The sequence below is a fragment of the Psittacula echo genome, assembly GCF_963264785.1.
Source record: "Psittacula echo genome assembly, chromosome: Z".
Taxonomy (NCBI): domain Eukaryota; kingdom Metazoa; phylum Chordata; class Aves; order Psittaciformes; family Psittacidae; genus Psittacula; species Psittacula echo.
This window is the reverse complement of record NC_137742.1, coordinates 88,798,477-88,815,860: the sequence shown is the minus strand read 5'-3', so window position 1 is coordinate 88,815,860 and position 17,384 is coordinate 88,798,477. Positions and strand designations below refer to the sequence as shown.

Here is a 17,384-nt window from a genome sequence, read left to right as displayed (position 1 = left end):
AACTTAATTTTATGAGTGGGAATGTCAGAAACAATTTTAGAAAGAAACTAAAGAAGCCACTGATCAAAGCCTGTAATTGTAATAAATAGCAGCTGGTACAAACCTTGTAATCCTTCAATTCCAGCTGGAGTAAGACCTACATCTCTCACAGGCAGGTCCCCTACCGTTTCATCAGCTGGAACTGACATGGCTTATCTATGGATAACAAAATTCAGATTAAATTCTTTTCCATATGTAACTTAGACTGCAAGACTAGAATGAACTACAACACATCATATAAAATAAAGGAAATAGTAATGCCATATTCACTGAAATGACAGACTCATACATTACTGTAAATGTTCCCATCTCAATTGTGTCACTCAAAAGAGAATCCAAACTTTCAAGTTTAAAGTTATGCCAGTTTTAATCCATGCACAAAATATGGCTTCTGGTACATGAGTAATACCATTTTCCACATTTTGAATCGGGCATTTTGAAACAGAGGTACTGGGGGTTATGAAGTCATTTCAGTGTTGCCTGCTATCCTCTTAGTCTTCTTTCAATCATTGGCATAAGAGAAACTACTTTCTAGGAGACTGTCCTATGAAAGATTCTCATAAATCCGAATACATTTCTTTCTTGAGGCAATAGAAAGTGTAGCTACATGACAAAGTGAGATTAGGAAAGTATTAATGTGAAAATGAAAACTACATTTGTTTCAGTGTAATGTAATATGAAGATACTTGTTAACAACTACTATTTCTTTCTTCTCTTCCAGTGCAGAAAATTAGGTGCTAGCCACAGAGTCAAGTAAGGCTGAAACAGCACAAAAAGAGAGACATAAAGTCCTTTGGATAGTCTTTCCTTTCCCCCCTTCATCACTTTTTAGGTGATACAAATCCTTAGTGAATTTGAAAACATCTAGGAAGCACTGGGAAACTAACAGCGATGTTACTAAAGACCTGCATTGGATGACAGAAGTGACACATGCATAGACATTGCATGAAGTATCTGTTAATGCTGTTTTAATCAAAACTTCTGCTAAAGATGTGCCTTTCTTCTACCAGTAAAGTCATGACTGTTGAAATGCCTAAACTGACCTCCACCTGCATATTAGGAATAAGGTTGCAGTTTCAATGTTGGTCACAGAAAGAGAATAACAGTTCACGATGTTGAGGTCAATGGCATGCAGTCACTGTAACCTGTGGCACAATTCTCATCACAGACACATCAACCAGAATCCAGCTCGTCAGTGTCCTCTGCTCTTTTTGTGTTATTCACACAATCCCTCAAAACTTTTTTTTTAATATTCGTTAAATTAGCACTGTCTACAGTCATTGACTTCATTCAGGTCTAGGTTCATTACTGAGGTCAGTATTATGTATCACTGTATCAATATCACTACAGCAACTGAGACTGTAGTAAACCAGAAACCTTTACCTCTCAATGATCCACCCCAGTTTGGTTCATGATGGTGGCAAGGAGATGATGCTACTATGACATGTCTTTCTAGAATGTGGCTGTCTTAAGTCTTCACAAATCAAAAATGACAGAGGTTTCGGTGTTTTTTTGGCAAATTTCAGACAGATCAAGACCTAAAGAAATATTTTATCAGCATGACTCTACAATGTTTGTGATCTATCAAAATCAAGCTTCAAAAACTCTAGCACAGGCAAACATTCCTGGTTTTCACTATTTGCCAGGTGTTGAAGAAGCATTGCTATGAATGTTATTTTCAGTATGAGAAAACCCCCATTCATTTGAAAAACAAAGACAAAACAACAGGTGCTTGCCCCCGAAGTAAACAAACATAAAACCACTTGTTAACACTAATTCATTACTAGCTGAACAAAACCACAAGCAAACAAAAATATAGCAGGGCTGTACATGAACGCCAGCATCTACTGGTAACATGACATGACTTGCAGACAAGCGAGAAAATAAAGCTGCTTTAAATCTAAGGTTCCAAAAACTTAGAGAGGTGAAATTTTCAAAAATAAAAGGAAGAATTAGTTGTTTCATTTTTATTACTAAGAGACTGAAACTGAGGATTCAGCTTTCTTTTCTGTCGTGGGCTAGGAGAACAAAAATCCAAATTAACTTTATTATGAAAAAGCCTAGGTTTAGTTAGAAATAGTAAAACTTGCCTCCTGGTTTTGGGGAGGTAAAATATAATTACAAGGTTTACAATTTGACTTGGCAATTTATTTGCCTCATTAGTAACATAAAACCTACCTAAGTCCTTAATAATCACGAACACCACCAGTTATGCTTCTTCTCCAAGAAAGGACACTTTAAAAAGCAAATCATGTATTAACATCTGTTGCAGTTACTTACTGAATACTATCTCAGTGTCAATCACCAACACTTAAACAAAATTACTTTCCTTCCAGCCAAAGTCCCAGCATCATTTCTAAAAGCATGAGATTTCTCCACACAGCTCCATTTCCAAAGTGATTAAATCTGACAAAATTGTTCAGCAACACTGCTATAAAAGTGACGGTATGTGAGAGTCCAGCATTTCTTATAACAAAGCACAATAATAAAATAGATTAATTTGTATTTGCATCTGGACAGATCCACATGCCATGATGAACCTCAACTACTAAACCCCATTTTTATTTCCAAGAAAGGTTACCCTACAGTCAATCAGCACTTCCTATTCTTAAAAAATAAGAGAACTTCACATACAAAGAGAGGCGAATTCTCCATATTTTTGGGATTAACCTACAAAAAAATTCAAGTTTAGTATAAGCAAGAATTTTAGATATAGCTTCTGAACTTAAAAAAACCATAATGTCTTTTATACACTGCACTACTTACAAATTGATGCTATCACCACTTGTATCTCACAAGTAACTACAAAAACTTGCATACAGATTTGCAGGGTTATACAAGAACAGCCAGTAACGAGCATGAATACTTAAAATTAAGTATCAAAGTGCATACTTTTTATACAGCTCACAGAAGAGTACTGTTCTGAAAACACCATTCAAATGTAGCAAAACTGAGGAGGTATTATGTACATTTCCGTATGTTCTCAGGCAGTGGTGCTAGAAGGGGCAGTTTCCAGTGAAAACTTAAAAATTAGAACACATCAATGGTTTCAAGGTGGATTTAGAATTTCATGAGTCTTGGCCATGACCAAGATGATGCTCTTCTTACAAAATTCTACTCCATCTCTCTGATAAAGGGTAAAAAAAAAATAATAAAAATATATGGAAAGGAAAAAAAAAGGGGGAGGGGGGAGACAGACCACCCATCCATCTCAGCCTATCACAAAGCATACGCCATACTATTTCCAGCATACACCCTTCCTCTACTGATGCCTTATATGCCTGTATTCTGCCGGGCTTGTCATCTAAAATAATCTCATTTATTACTTGGTAGGAGTATGCACACATGTCATCTTCCAAACATTATTTGTTGCAGTGTTCTGAGTTTTTGGAGGCAGAAAAAAAAAACCAACCCAACAAACAGAGAAGACATGGAAGATATTAGGAAACAAGATCTCAACATCCTGCTGCAGTCTGAAGGAAGCAACATCTCCCTTACTACTGCAACACATAAAAAAATGAAAACGACCGTGTCTCGCCTCCAACAAACTTTACGTGCCCTTTCCAAATCCTTCTTCTGCTCCTTCTGTTCTGGCAATGACCGGAGGGGGCACGAGGGCGGGGACACGCAGCGTCTCCTCTACAGAGGAACGCCTTCACTGCTCGGCTTTTCCCGCCCTCGAGCACAGGACACAACTCATGCTTGCGTTCAGCGGCCTTTTTATGTACAGAGGCCGAACCGAGGAGGCCTGTAAGGCTGCTCAGAGAACGGTGAGGCAACCTGCCCTTTTCCAAGGGCACTAAGCTGCGAGCGAGGGAGCCTCACGGATGTCAAACTCCCGCCTCAGGAGCGCAGCCCCGGGCCCCCTGCAGCGCGGGTTAGCCCCGCCGCCTCCAGCCCCCGCTCCTCAGGGACACCTGCGCTTCTGGACATGGCTCCGCATCCCCCTCGGCGACTCCAGCACCGCCATCCTTCCCCCACCGTGCCCCTGCGGAGGACAGGGTGCCCCGTACTCACAGCTCCCCGCCAGACCTGTATCTCTTCTCAGCGATCTGTTACCAATAGCCGCTGTTGCCAACCAGGTCTTTCCGCTTCCGGCCCCGTTCTGCCACGCTGCCTGCCGGGAGCTGTAGTTCGGGGGCAGCTCACAGCCGCCGTGCTGCGCGCGATGCTCCCGGCGCGCTCGCCGGGGGCCATAGCTGGGCTGGTGGTGGCAGGCGCTGCTAGGAGTAGCCGCGGGAGGAAGGCTGAGGCGGCAGCATGAAGAGGAGAGCAGGGGAGCGGGAGAAAAAACTGAAGGTACCTTCTTTTTTTTTCCTGCTCCCGCTCAGCCCGGAGGAGCGTGCCCGTGCCGAGCCCTCGTTACCGCGCTGCTGCAAGGCTCGTGGGGCTGCCGGGGCCTCCCGTGCTGGAGCGGCAGGAGACCCGCGTGAGGGGCCCCGAAGCCGCCGTCAAGTTAACTGTGCAGGGGAAGTGACCCCAGCACCGGACTCCCTGCCGCGGCTTGGCTGCGGGCAGGAGGCCGCGGCGTGCTTGCAAGGCGGCTGCAGAGGCGTCCCCTCGGGGGCCTGGCAGGACGGGCGCAGCGGCTCCCGGACCCGGCCCGGGCTGACAGCTCGTCCCTCCTTCGCCGTTCCAGTCGCCGTGGTGCAGTGGTCCGTGTGTGCCCAGTGTCCCGGAGCAGGGGCTGCGAGCCGGTGCTCGAGGGCCGGGGAGCTCTGTCCAGGCTGAGGTCTTCTTGCTGGCCGAGCTGCGGGTCTGCAAGTAACTTACAAACCTTAGATTCCCCGGTCCCGTGAAAGAGGGGAGCCCAATGTAGCTTTAACAGTACTGCTCATAAAGATTTTTACTGCCTGGGCAAGATGCTTCAATTTAAATGCAAGTTCTACGGCGTTACAAGAAAAAAATATTAGACAAGTAAATGTATGTTTTTGTGAAGATATTGTCAGATGGTGCATTATATAACTGTGCTTTTATTTCCAAATTTAGAAGTACTCTACACCAAGCCTAATCTAAATAAACACTTTTAAATCTGTTTCAGCACCCTAGTTTTATAGTGTTTTCTTCTTGATGATGCGTTTAAATGCAGTGGTGTTAGGTGCTTACACTGAAGATGGAATTACACTGCTGAGTGTTCTGTTGTTGCAGATGTCTCTGTGTTATACAATATTTGACAGCAACTCTGGATGATTGTTGTGCTTCTGCTGGTGTGGTTTACAAAATAGTAGTACAGAGAGGCAGAAATTACTTGTTTGAAAGCAGAACACTGATGTTAATGGCAGGAAGGATAATTGCCATTATAAATTTAGAAAAAGCTCTCCTAAAATGGTAATCTGATGCACCCATGTTTGCATACTGAACACACAGCGTTTGTCACTGCTATTAATTTCCTATTTAACATTAGAAGTTATTTCACTATAGGGCCTGTTGCTGAAGGACAGTACCTCTAAGTGTTTCATTTGTGTACTGCTCTTCCTTATATGTGAAAACACATACAGATGTAAGCTGTCCAATACAATGGAATTACGTTGCAGTAAGAAAAACAGCCCATACCTTTTTTAACCTGTATGTCTGTTATTCCTCCAGAGGCTTTTGTCTTTGCCGTAGGTATCGAACACATTTGGGAATCATATGCATCAGGATATAATTACCATTGGTAATCTAATTGTTCAGAGATGTGTGTGAACTATGCTGACAAAGGCTGTAGGAGGGCACAGCAGTTGAAGAGGTTATCGGAGGAGCAATGCATAAGAAAAACTCAAAGACACTAGAGTGGTAGAATACTGCCTTAGACACTCTGTTGTAGGTGCAGAAAGAGAAGGATGGGAATTAAGAAGAGGTCCTTAGAGAATTTAAAGGTATGAGTACTTTTAGGGTGTCTTAGGAGGATGTTGTAAGTTGGGTACTGTATGGGAGAAGCTTTGAGTGTATTGGAAATAAAGCAAAAGGAGTCTGTAGAACATCTTAGGGTAAAGGATGCCAAAGGAAAAGGCTTTGAAGATGAGAATGAGAAGATGAGTTATACAGGAAGAAATGTGTGCTTTATTTTCATGGATGCATCTTTGTACTGGTATTACTTCATACAACTTAATTAGAAAGGTAGTCTTTGGGCTCCTTGCACTCTGCCAAGTCACCCTTCAGTCCCTAGGTTTAACCGTTGTTTGCTTATGTTGCCCACCTAAGAAAAGCTGAAGGTAAAGGAAGTGTGTATTTATTGTAGTAGTTCTGCCATTTAGGTCCTGATAAAAATATTTAATGGCAAACCAACTATTAGTGAAGTTAACCTGACCTCTTCTGGAGAACAAGATTTATGAGCCCTACAAATGAGAGGGAAATGGTGGGATAGAGAAGCTGGTTTGGATTATGTATCTCCTGGCAATGTCTCTCTTCTGGAGAATTAAATCCTGAATTAAAGTTCTTGTTTTGCTCTAACTGTATACAGTTAAATGCTGTCTATCAGAAGCCTGGTGATTGGCTTTTGCTTTGTAACTATGCAGTATGTTTCTGGTATGTGATAAGCTGTTCTCCATCTCCCAAATTTTCATGTTTACAGCAAGTTTTGATTTATGCTGTTATAGAAGAACATTTCTGTTCCAAGTACATGTGGTAGAAATTCTTTATAGTGCAGTGCTGTCATACAGTAATTTCCACTTTGCAGATCACTCAATCGGATTGGGTAAGATTGACTCTGTACCAGAAATTAAATTCTTTATGCTAATATTTGGTGTTCCAAGCTCAAAAGGAGGAGGATGCAAATTCATTCCTGGGAGGAGGGTCTGACAAAAGTTGGGAAACAATAACCAGAAATTAATTATTCAGCTGTCTGAAGCACTGTGTTGGGAACATTCCTGTGGAATGTTTCTCTGAGTTTGAAGTGGACAGCAAACCAGGATTATTCTGAAGTTTGTAAAGACCTCTGTAGAAATGTTGCATGCCATCAACTTCGCTGAGCTTCCCCATAGCAAATATTACTTCTGTGCATACTACCAAGGCTGTCAGAGTAAATGTTGCTCATTAGCTGGAAAGGCATTTTAATGAAACTGTCCACTGGGTGCATATTTCATTTGTGTGCATTTCTTTTAACTTAGTGTTCAGTTTTAATTGGTAGAGTTTATACTTATTTTGACTTTTTTGTTTAGACTGTTGGTCAGAGTTTTGGTCACCTTGCAGTAAACTTCTTTCTTGGGTGAAGAAAAGGTACCACATGAACTAAAACCAAACATAAAGCTCTTATTTGGTTGTTTGTTTATACTATTATCTCACTTTAAACTTGAGAAGAAAGCTGTTTTGCTTTTAGAATGTTTAGTATCTTGATTAATATTCACAGGTTAGTTAAAAAGGTTAATCTCTAATGGACAACTGTTCTCAAGACTTAGGCAAAGTAAATTTGTTTAAAGTAAGTTTCAGTGGGACAGATGCCAAGTTTTAGTAAGTACCTTTATATGCTTCTACTTGCCACTGGTTGCGTATTAAGACCTTGTGTCATTATCATGTCAAAGACAAGATGCTCAGCTAGTCTGCAGTATTACTTTATTTTACTTTAAAAGGATTACATTGACGGGTCTTTGGAATAGACTACTAAGCCCTGTTCACAGTTACCTTGTGTAGCTGTTTATGCTAATTCACGTTGCTGTGCAGCCAGAACTGACTACAGAGACTGTATTTCACAGACATTACTGTTAGGTTTGAACAGCTCCCAGCACAGCTGGGACCCCAATCCAATAAAGTTATTGCTACACAAATAATAAATGCATCAATATGCACATATCTGAATATTCACAAGGGTTTTTACAAAGATATTCATGTGCAATTTCACATTTGTGAGACATGTTAGACAAAGTGGCAAGGAAATATAAAGCTTTAAATAACACAAAGCCTTGCATGTATTTTATTTACAAGAAGGAAAAGGGAATATACAGTGTTCTGGCTGAGATTTCAATGAAAGTCTTATTTCCTGCATCATTCTCATTTTTGCTGGCTGGAAAATAATATACATTTACACGATAAAACAGGTTGCCTCTACATATTAATACTGAGAGAAAAATAGGCAAGTATTCTGAGAGCAGGGGGATGATTTTAGAATTAATGCTGAAAAATGTCACCCATACTGTGTGATGAAGTATATAAACTTTCAACATTGTGTTATCATAGTTTGGTCAAATGTTACATTAATTTCTTTTTTCCTGTTATTGTTCAGCCTCTTAAAAAATAAAAACATACAAAATTTTCTAATAGATTAAATAGATTATTTTAGATGTTGTATTTAGGAAAATTAAAGTTAGTGAAACAGTTAGATGCAGTTAAATAAGCTTCTTGTCATGTCATATTTCTGCTTACGTAAATGGTGTGCAGGTTTTAGCAGACTCAGCAGCCAGTATGCCAATAGCAATTTTTGTGGTAATCACATTATTGGCCCTTCCCATTATTAATGAGACAATAATTAAGAAATAGTGTTGATAGTCACATAACACACAATTTGTATATTGGAAATGGTCAAGTAGAACCTTGCACATGCAGAATAAAATATAAGAAAGAATACATGGCAAATGTTCGTTGCTTTTAAATTCATCACATTCCTGCTGTTTAAATTGCCTCAGCTGCTAATGCTGGAACCATTACAGTAATGGACTCAGCAAATGAAGGAGAACCAAGACATACACACTTTATTACTGGAGGGGTAATTTTCTCTTCATCTGTAATAGCAGCAGTGCCTAGTATTGATCAGACCATCAAGATACTAATCCTCTGTAAAATTACTTATTATAACTGAAAATGTATTAATCCAAATCAGTCTATGTCCTGACTTTCTACTTACTTTTGAATACAGACTATTAGATAGTTTTATTTTTTGTGATTTAAAGCCTTTATGTTCATAATAGTAGGAGCTTACTTTGAAAGAGCGCGTGCTTAATCTTAGCTATGGCCCGGGGTTGTCTTTTTGTTTTAACTAGAACATCACCCACTTAATTAAGAAGTGCGTGTCTATCTTGCTGCTCTGAATTATATTGGTACTTTAGGCTCTGCAGATTTATTAATCATGTTGTTTTACATTCAGTTTGTTTTTTTACTGTAAATAAGAACAGATATATGCTTCACATATTTGAATCTTCTGAGATCTCCCAGCTAAGGATGTGAAGAGCATGGATACTGAAAACACTAAGTCATGTTTTGCTGACTGTGGCCTGTAAGGCTGTTGTGTATGAAAGTAATGTAAGCAAACTCAAATGCTAGGGGTCTAAATGTTTTCAGTTTACTTTGATCCTAGTGATGCACTGCATGAGACAGTACTATGGGAGCTGTGCATATTCCATATCTGAATATGCAGTCTTGGGAAGGCTCCTCCTTTTTTTTTTGTTGTTGTTTCCCCTCCTCCTTTGCCTCATCTATTTTTTCGTAGTCTTGTATGTTAAGATGGTAAGTTCATGTCTATTACTTTTAGCCTCTAGCCAACTAAAATTTTGGCTCGGTTGCATGCCACAAGTATAATAGCTGTTATGGGTGCACAATACCTTGTAGGGCATGGCTGCATGAAATGATTCCATTAACCCTGACCTTTCATTAGACTTACCAATATGGGTTTCTACCATATGACTATCTTTCATTCGTATTTTGCCAGCTTAGGGGAAGTGTCCTGGAAGTGGGACAAGATGCAGAACTGGTTGCTTATTATGAAGACGCTGATAGTGTTCTCTGCATTTTAGGAAATTTTTTTTGTTGTTGTAGTGTCAATTAGATTTTATGCTGGCAAAATGGCAGCGTATTTGTTTACCAAAGTACCCCTCTGCTTCCTTTTCAAATCGTTATTTAACTGATTCAACTTATATCATTTAGAGGGATTTCGCATTTCCTAAAAGGCACTGGAGTACTAGTATCTTCACAGGGATTTTGATTCCTTGTCTGCCTCAGAACACCAAATTCCCACCTCCCTGCCCCTTTATAATAAAAAGTGTGAGAAGAGCAAGTTGCTTGTTTAACTCCAATTTCCCTACTGAATAGCCTGTTTACTATAATTTTCAAGACAGCAGACTAGAAATGAGTACAGCAAAGCATCTTGTGTGATGATGTGATGATTTGGAGAAGTTCACTTACTCAGCTGAAAGCTCCACTGCCAAATGTAAAATGAACTTTCAAGTTTTGTGTTCTCTCAGTAAGTTTTCAACTAGACTGCTATTAAACATGAGTATGTTCTCAAACAGCACCACTGAGACAAAGAAAAGAATCAGTTACAAATTTAGTGTCACACATGCAGTGTCTAAACATGTGATAAGAGTGGTTTGCATTCTTTTTCGAATATTTCTATAACTTGTGGCATTCAGGAAGATTAAATTTACCCCAAAAGACAGGGAAAGTATGTTCTGGAAACCATTCCTGTTTTCTGTAGAAAATAAAAACTGCACATGGATTGAATTTTTGGTTTTGAATGAACATCTTTCTTAAGAAAAATCTTTTGGAAGTTGTTAGCAGGTGATTCTATTTCAGAAAGTAGATAGTCTCAGATGTAGGTCGCCCAGACCCTGTTTTCTTCTAATTGTGAACTTAGTTTATAATCTGAGAAGTTTCAGGTGGAAATTGGCATTTTTTAAATGAAGCTATATTGAAATGTCCCTCTGGAGATGCAGTACTGGGCCTGCTCTCACTCCTATTTATAGATTTGGAAGATACTGAATGAATAATTGCTATGATTTTCCCTTCTACAACAGGTAGGATTCAGTTTCATCTGAACCCAGGATAGTGAAAAGTAGACAGGCCAGATAGTGAATGCCTAAAGCTTGTTTCTGTTGCAAGTGCAACTGGTGATCAAACTTACAAGCCTTTACCTGAAGCAGGATTGGGCTGTCATGCATTTAATAATTCATCCATTTATTAAATTATTTAATTAACCTGTAATGACCAAAAGCATCCAAAATATCAGATGATCATCTTCCCTTCAGCTGAGTCTAAAAAGCATTATAGTTCACTAGTGAAGTGCAAAACCTGGTTATGAATATTTAGCAGCATTTGAAGTATGGGACAGGTTAAACATCTTTCAAGCCTTCTGGATAGAAAGTGATAGTGCTGTAATTTCAAAACTTTTTTTTTTTTTTTTTTTTTTTTTAGTTACTGTAGTTTATTTAGCTTGACAGTTTTTTGCCTTTGTGCACATGCTATACCACCTCCTAAAAGAATTACGTCTTTATCTCCTAGAAGCTGTTCAGTTTCATTTTGCCGTTTTATCTGCTGCTCATCCCACCTTTTTTATTTAAAACTGTAAAGTTACTTCAGTGTGACTGCTATTGTCACCTTTGCCCTCAGCTAATCAAATAGTTTACCTTGAGGGAAGCATTTATCTCCCACTTTCATTATTATTATTTTTGTAGGTGTAAAGATATATATTTTATGTCTCCAGAAGGGTGTAACAGTGAAACGAGGTATTGATCTGCTGTATTTGGCAATTTCTTTCCACCTTGCCATCGATACCATGTCAGCCTCTGTCTGTACTGTGGTTGACCCTCACAAATAGCTCTTTATGTTCCCATTGGATTCAAATGATATACTATGCTCAAAACTAAATCAATGAATGATTATAAAGTTTTTAGTATTATTTCATAACCCCCAGGCAGCTGATATTTCATGCAGTGAATACTTGAAAAGGTACCTGATTAAAATGTGTTGCTGATTCTGTCCTAAGGTTTAAAATTGTGTTGAAATCTAGCATCCCATAATATTAAATTCAGGGTCTGATTTGTGTACTTGTGTCCAGATAACAAAATTACTGAAACTTTTACCTGTAATTCATAGAGGAGACTCCAGTCTATAATGGCAAAAGATTTTACTCAAAGCAAAGCTTCCTACTTCTGATACAAGCTGTGTCCTCTGTTTTGAGTGCAAAAATTTCACACACTGGATCTCACCAGTGAAAAATCATGAGTGTTACACTGTATGTGCTGCTAGGGGGAAAAATGAGGTAAAGATCAGATAAGTTTTTTATTTTCAGAATGTGAACATTAAGTTTAAGCAGCTTTGAGATTAGAAAACGTTGCTATGTCTTACGTGTACTTCTAACAGTTTAACTGTTAAAATTCATGTTCAAATACACATTAAATAGATTTTTTTTTAAACTCTGATTTTTTTTACCTGTTTGGAAATAGGTAGTATTTTCACAAGCATTTAAAGGACTTTAGGGGCACAATCCTGTTGATATTGGTTGCATGCTTAAGTTGAGCAAGAAGCTTTTAAAAATCTGTCATCAGAAAGCAGTAGGCCTCTTGAAACGTACGCATTTATTTGGAAAAGTCTGCATACAAAAGGATAGGCTTATGCAAATAAATTAAGCAACAGCTTGTAGATCTGGGAAGAATTTGTATTTGGCTGTATTCTTTTCTGATTTTCTTCTACATTTACTTCTAATGGAAATTATGTCATTGCAACAAGAAAAGGTGCTCTTGTGTTGAGAGGAAATAGTGTCTGGTATCTGTGTGATGCCACATGACTGCGGATGGTAAAATACTGAACTGCACTATAGTGCATATGTATGTAAACTAATCACGGAAAGAAAACAGAACAAATTATTTAATCTAAAGAAACTATGTAGGGGAAAGTTATTTGGGGCCTTTGTCATAAACAGTGCATATAAGCAACAGGGAAATGATCATCTTTCTGGTTTGAAAAGCTTAGAGTCAGAATTCAGACAGAAATTTCTAATAAGCCTTTTTAAAGAAAATGAGCTTTTGTCAAACTAACACTTTCGGAAGACATTCACTCAAAAAAATTGTGAAAAGATGTTCCAATGAAATAGATCTTGAGTATTTCAGTTATGTTTTGTGAGGCCACGTAAGTGGTATATTTTTAGTATTCAGTTTAAAACACTGGAAATCATACCAAAGCTCTGCTCAGTTTGAAATGGTATTTGTAAGCCTGGATTTTTTCTGAAATGCAAAATTTTTTGTGTACTTCAGCTGTTTTGAAATTAAAAAAGTCCACTTCTGTCTTCCATCCAGGTAGGAACCAAAAGGTTATTTTTACTAAATTTGTTATTTCAGATTTTGTATTTCCTGAGTAAAATGGAACAGACCTGATAGGAGAAAAGAGCAAGAGGTAGTTCCATTACTCACTTTCCAGTGATTCCCTTGTCAATCCTTTAAAATAAGATGGGTTGAATCGGTTGTGTGGCTTCTTGTATCTTTGGTAATAGGGAAGACAGTGTTTTGATTTGAATTTTTTACTGTGGTGACTAGTTCAGCAGGCAGTTAATCTTTTATGGATATTCAACGTTTTGGTCTTTGGCAGGCAAGACACAAAAAATGTACCATATTGGTGGTTTGGTTTATTTTTTAAATTCATGAAGATGGTGGATGGTGTTAGTTGAAGTTTTCAAGAGAAGCGTGGGGACAGATGGTACTTTGCATTGGGTTCTCCCATTCCTTAAAACAGAAACTATTAAACTTTCACACTGTCAAGCTTGGAAACCTTCTGGTATATACTGTCATTCATTTCTTGGACTTCTGTCACTGGTGTCCGGAAAAGTCCTAAGACAGTCATGTGAACACTATCAATCTTGGTTCAATAAAAGTGTTTACAGAAAGCATTTATACATAGACTAAAATGAGATAGAAGCAGGTTATGAGTGCTACTAATGTTCTGATTTCCTAGCCTTATATTTCACTTTAAAAGACTTTAAATTTTTTTTTTTTTTTTTTGCATTAGTGAAAACTTGTATTCCTGGGTGCCTTCCTCTTTAATCAATTTTGCTTCAATGTGTCATGGAGGATTTTTGTATATTTGGTAATAGAGCTATTTTGTATATTATACATATGTACATGATAAACTGTGCACTCCTTAGGTAATGGCATACAACAGGTAATGTAGCAGGCAATCTAATACACAGTTTGGTTTTCTCTTACTTTGTTTTGTCTTTCCTCTGGCTAGCCTTGCCTTCTCCCAGTGCTTAAAAAACAAGACAACTTTTTGGGTTGTTTTTAAAAAAAGCTTTGATATTGTGCTAGCTTTCTTTGCATTATTATTATTTATATTTCAAGTTACATTCCATGAGCTGTTCTCCAGTATTGTTGAAAATAAGAGTTGAAACTTGTCTGAAATATCCTCACTCCAGGACCTGATACTTCAGAAAACTTCTCATAAACACTTGACTTGCAAGTTGTGGTGCTTGCTACCAGTATATTACAGAGTTCTTAGTGGTGTTCTAGCCTAAACTCTTAGAACAAACTGTAGATATTGGTTAGCCTTCTCTGAACTGTTTTACTGTTTTAAAATTGTCTTATGTTACTGAATATTTGTATCATACAGTACTTACTTGTGGCTCCTTAATGTATCATCTCACCTCATATTATTGCATGAGTTTATCCTCACAAAACACCTCTGTAGTAGGAAGGTATTTTTCCCTCTTCTATAAGGAGAAATTAAAGTGCAGAAAAACTTCAACTTGTCATTCCACAAGTATACTGGTGCCTTACAATGAACATCAGGTACACTGCTTACATTCCTTGTGGCTGAGTGGTTTGTGTGCAGTAAGTTCAGTGCATTTGGACAGGGGCTGGCTACCTGAAACTGTGTGTGTGTGTCTGTGCACACACTGTGCAACTCCTGGTGAAAGAATTGTAAAGTGCAGTATGCGTGCAGTAACATTATGTGCTTCAACAATAAAGAATGAAGTCAGGACATACAGACTTTAAGATTTGAAATCAGTCAAATGTAGAATGCTTCTGAGCTGATTTGGACCTTATTATAAGACAGAAAGAGAGAAAGCAACTGAAGAAAGTGGATGTGTAACCAAGCAAGTCCTTTAATATCTAAAGCATGCTTTTTTATCCTAGCGTTTTAGAGTATAAAAGGCATTGAACTTCCTCAAATTTATAATTTCTGCTGTAGGTAGGACAAGCACTCTTGCCCATGTCGAGAAGCTTTGAAATTTGCTCTTCAGCTCAAAATAATTAATTAAATTATGATTGTCTGCTTCTGGTTTCCTGAAAGCCATTCATTGTGATCAGGACTGTAGGTTGGTCATTATCTGTGTTTTGAAGAGTGTTGACAGTATGACTTGTGCAATAGAACATATGAATATAGCTCCTGCCTTAAAGAGTTTGTGCTGTGTGTGTATCTGTTACATGACAGACAAGTGTTTTTATGCTTTATGATCCAAACATTTTCCTCATAAATAATGACAATTGATTTTAGTTTACAAAGTGCAGTTTGTGAGTAGGGTCTTTAATGTGTTTGTATTGTGACAGAAATTGGTACAAACCGGCAATGTCACAAGCAGGATGATACCAGTGACCCAGCAAAAAGAAGCAAGCACTTTGCATGTTGATCTGCTTTGTTAAAGGGCAATATTTGGCCCTGTAAGTGCAGGAGAGAGGGACTGTTTGTAAAAAAGGGCATAAAGAGCTAACCCATATGATCCTTTGTCAGCATGATTAAATTTAGTGTCAAGCATTCATTCATATGAAAGATGAGCGGTATCGTTGTTTATCTAATAAAAAAAAGTATTTCTATTTTTCCTGAAGTCTTTTATATGTTAATAGAGGCAAACGTGAATATGATCATGTAATTTAAATATGTAAGTAAAAACTATACATCTTTACTGGCAATGGGTTAAAAGTAAGATGTATATGTTTTATGCAAAATAATGCAATTTCATTGTTAATCATGCTGTTCAAGTCATAACTCCACACAAAACAGTGCTTTTAGACAAATAGAAAACACTGTTATTGTACCATTTATAACAAAAATGCTTAGGATATTTAGAGAATGATGCAAAATGTTTATTTGCATGCTTTAATGTATGCTTCTATGGCAATATTAATATATGAGTGCAGAATTAAAGTTCTGGGTGATTGTGTTAGCCTTTATTAGGAGGTGTTAGGCTCTGCTTTTTAATAATGGAAGAAAGCCCAGTATTTAGAACAAGGGATACAACTGATGTGATTTTAGAAATAAGTGCATACCATTACAAGAAATTCAAATAATTTCTTGTGAAATGATTGAATTTCTCTGAAATATTAAAGGAAAGAGAAGGGAAGAAGTTTAGATGTCTTTCCCCTCACCCTCCTTACCCTTCCAAGTCTGGCTTGCTTAAATCAGCTGCTGAGAGTTCTGTTTAACGTTATACTTTGCATGCATTTATGATTTGAAATACAAAAAATAGTCAAATTTGAAAGCGACAGTTTGAATGGCATGCTGTCAGTTTGGCTCTTCATGAATTGGCAGTGGTCTCATTTAGGACCTTCAAATATGTGTCTGCCTGGACAGAAAGAGAACATTTTGCATGTTCTTCAGAAGACAACCACTCCTTGCTGCCTCACAGTATTCAGTGGTGCATGACAGTTGCCCTTCATTGCTGTCTTCTTCGAACTTAACCTTTGACCGTCCACTTAGTTGCTGCGCAACGGTTGGAGCATGCCAAGATGTTCATGAATGACGGGCATTGGCCTGCAACGTGCTTGTCATTATTTGACTGTCAAAAGTAGCTTGCCATTGGGCTCCATCAAGGTTTGAAACCTATGTGCAGCAGTCCATATTACTTAACTTCCAAGTCTGTCAACAGAATGATCAAATGTGCATAAAAATGTGTGTGGAATATGTCTTTGATCATAATATAGGGAGATATTTTTTGCGTGTGGTAAATGTATTCATATGGCTTTCACAGGGTGAAGAGGTTGAATCTGCTGCCATGGTAAAAAGTGAACTGTTGTCTCCTGTGGTCTAAGTTTCAAATAGCACAATTTAGATTTGAACAGCTCTGCCAGTTAAACTCTCAGCTTGCCTTGCGTATCCTATCAGCATTTCAGCTAGCAGTATAAGCAGCACGATACTAGACCAGTGGTGCCTGAGGTTAGCTGTCAAACTGGAATGTTATTTTGGATCTTGCTGTAATGTAATATTATAGAAGGAGGTCAGGCTGTGTGATTTGTAAAGCAGTTGTGTGAACTTAAAATGACTGAAATGTTGTTTATTTCAGGTCCTTTTTTTTTTTTTTTTTCTTTCCTCTTGAAAGAGTTGAAGATAAGCTAGAATTTATAAGGAAGTAAGAAACCTAAGGCAATGTAAAATGGTTATTTTTCTCTCGGGTACAGAATACAGTGCATACATGAGCATCAAAATTCAATATGAAGGCTCAGTAAGGCTGAAATTCACTAATAAATGCTTGATATTGAAAATCTTTAACAGGCAGACATATTCATATCTTCTGATAATTGAGAGACATTCAGAACTGAACCTCATACTTAATATAACAAATGGAAATTGGACTCCTGAGTTAATGAAGAATATATGCTTCGTGTGTAGGTAAATCACTTATGTGAACTACCATGTAATAACAAATACTTTGAATTGCTTCATGCTGGAAGAGT

At 38.0% G+C, this 17,384-nt stretch overlaps 2 protein-coding genes across 2 annotated transcripts in view; one reads left to right on the top strand and one right to left on the bottom strand.

Annotated features, from left to right (window-relative positions):
- RPGRIP1L (RPGRIP1 like) overlaps positions 1 to 4,132 on the bottom strand; it is a 79,026-nt gene extending 74,894 nt beyond the window's left edge. Inside the window, exons 1-3 of the mRNA XM_080637095.1 lie at positions 4,057 to 4,132; positions 1,423 to 1,577; positions 104 to 195 (exon numbers count right to left, since the gene is read on the bottom strand). Of these exons, the coding sequence (XP_080493221.1) occupies positions 104 to 188 (85 nt within the window). The 5' untranslated portion in view covers positions 189 to 195; positions 1,423 to 1,577; positions 4,057 to 4,132. The remainder of the gene's footprint in view (positions 1 to 103; positions 196 to 1,422; positions 1,578 to 4,056) is intronic.
- A 50-nt stretch (positions 4,133 to 4,182) lies between these two features.
- FTO (FTO alpha-ketoglutarate dependent dioxygenase) overlaps positions 4,183 to 17,384 on the top strand; it is a gene marked incomplete at its 3' end in the record, with an annotated part of 260,739 nt that continues 247,537 nt past the window's right edge. Inside the window, exon 1 of the mRNA XM_080637393.1 lies at positions 4,183 to 4,338. Coding sequence (XP_080493519.1) covers positions 4,300 to 4,338 — 39 coding nt within the window. The 5' untranslated portion in view covers positions 4,183 to 4,299. The remainder of the gene's footprint in view (positions 4,339 to 17,384) is intronic.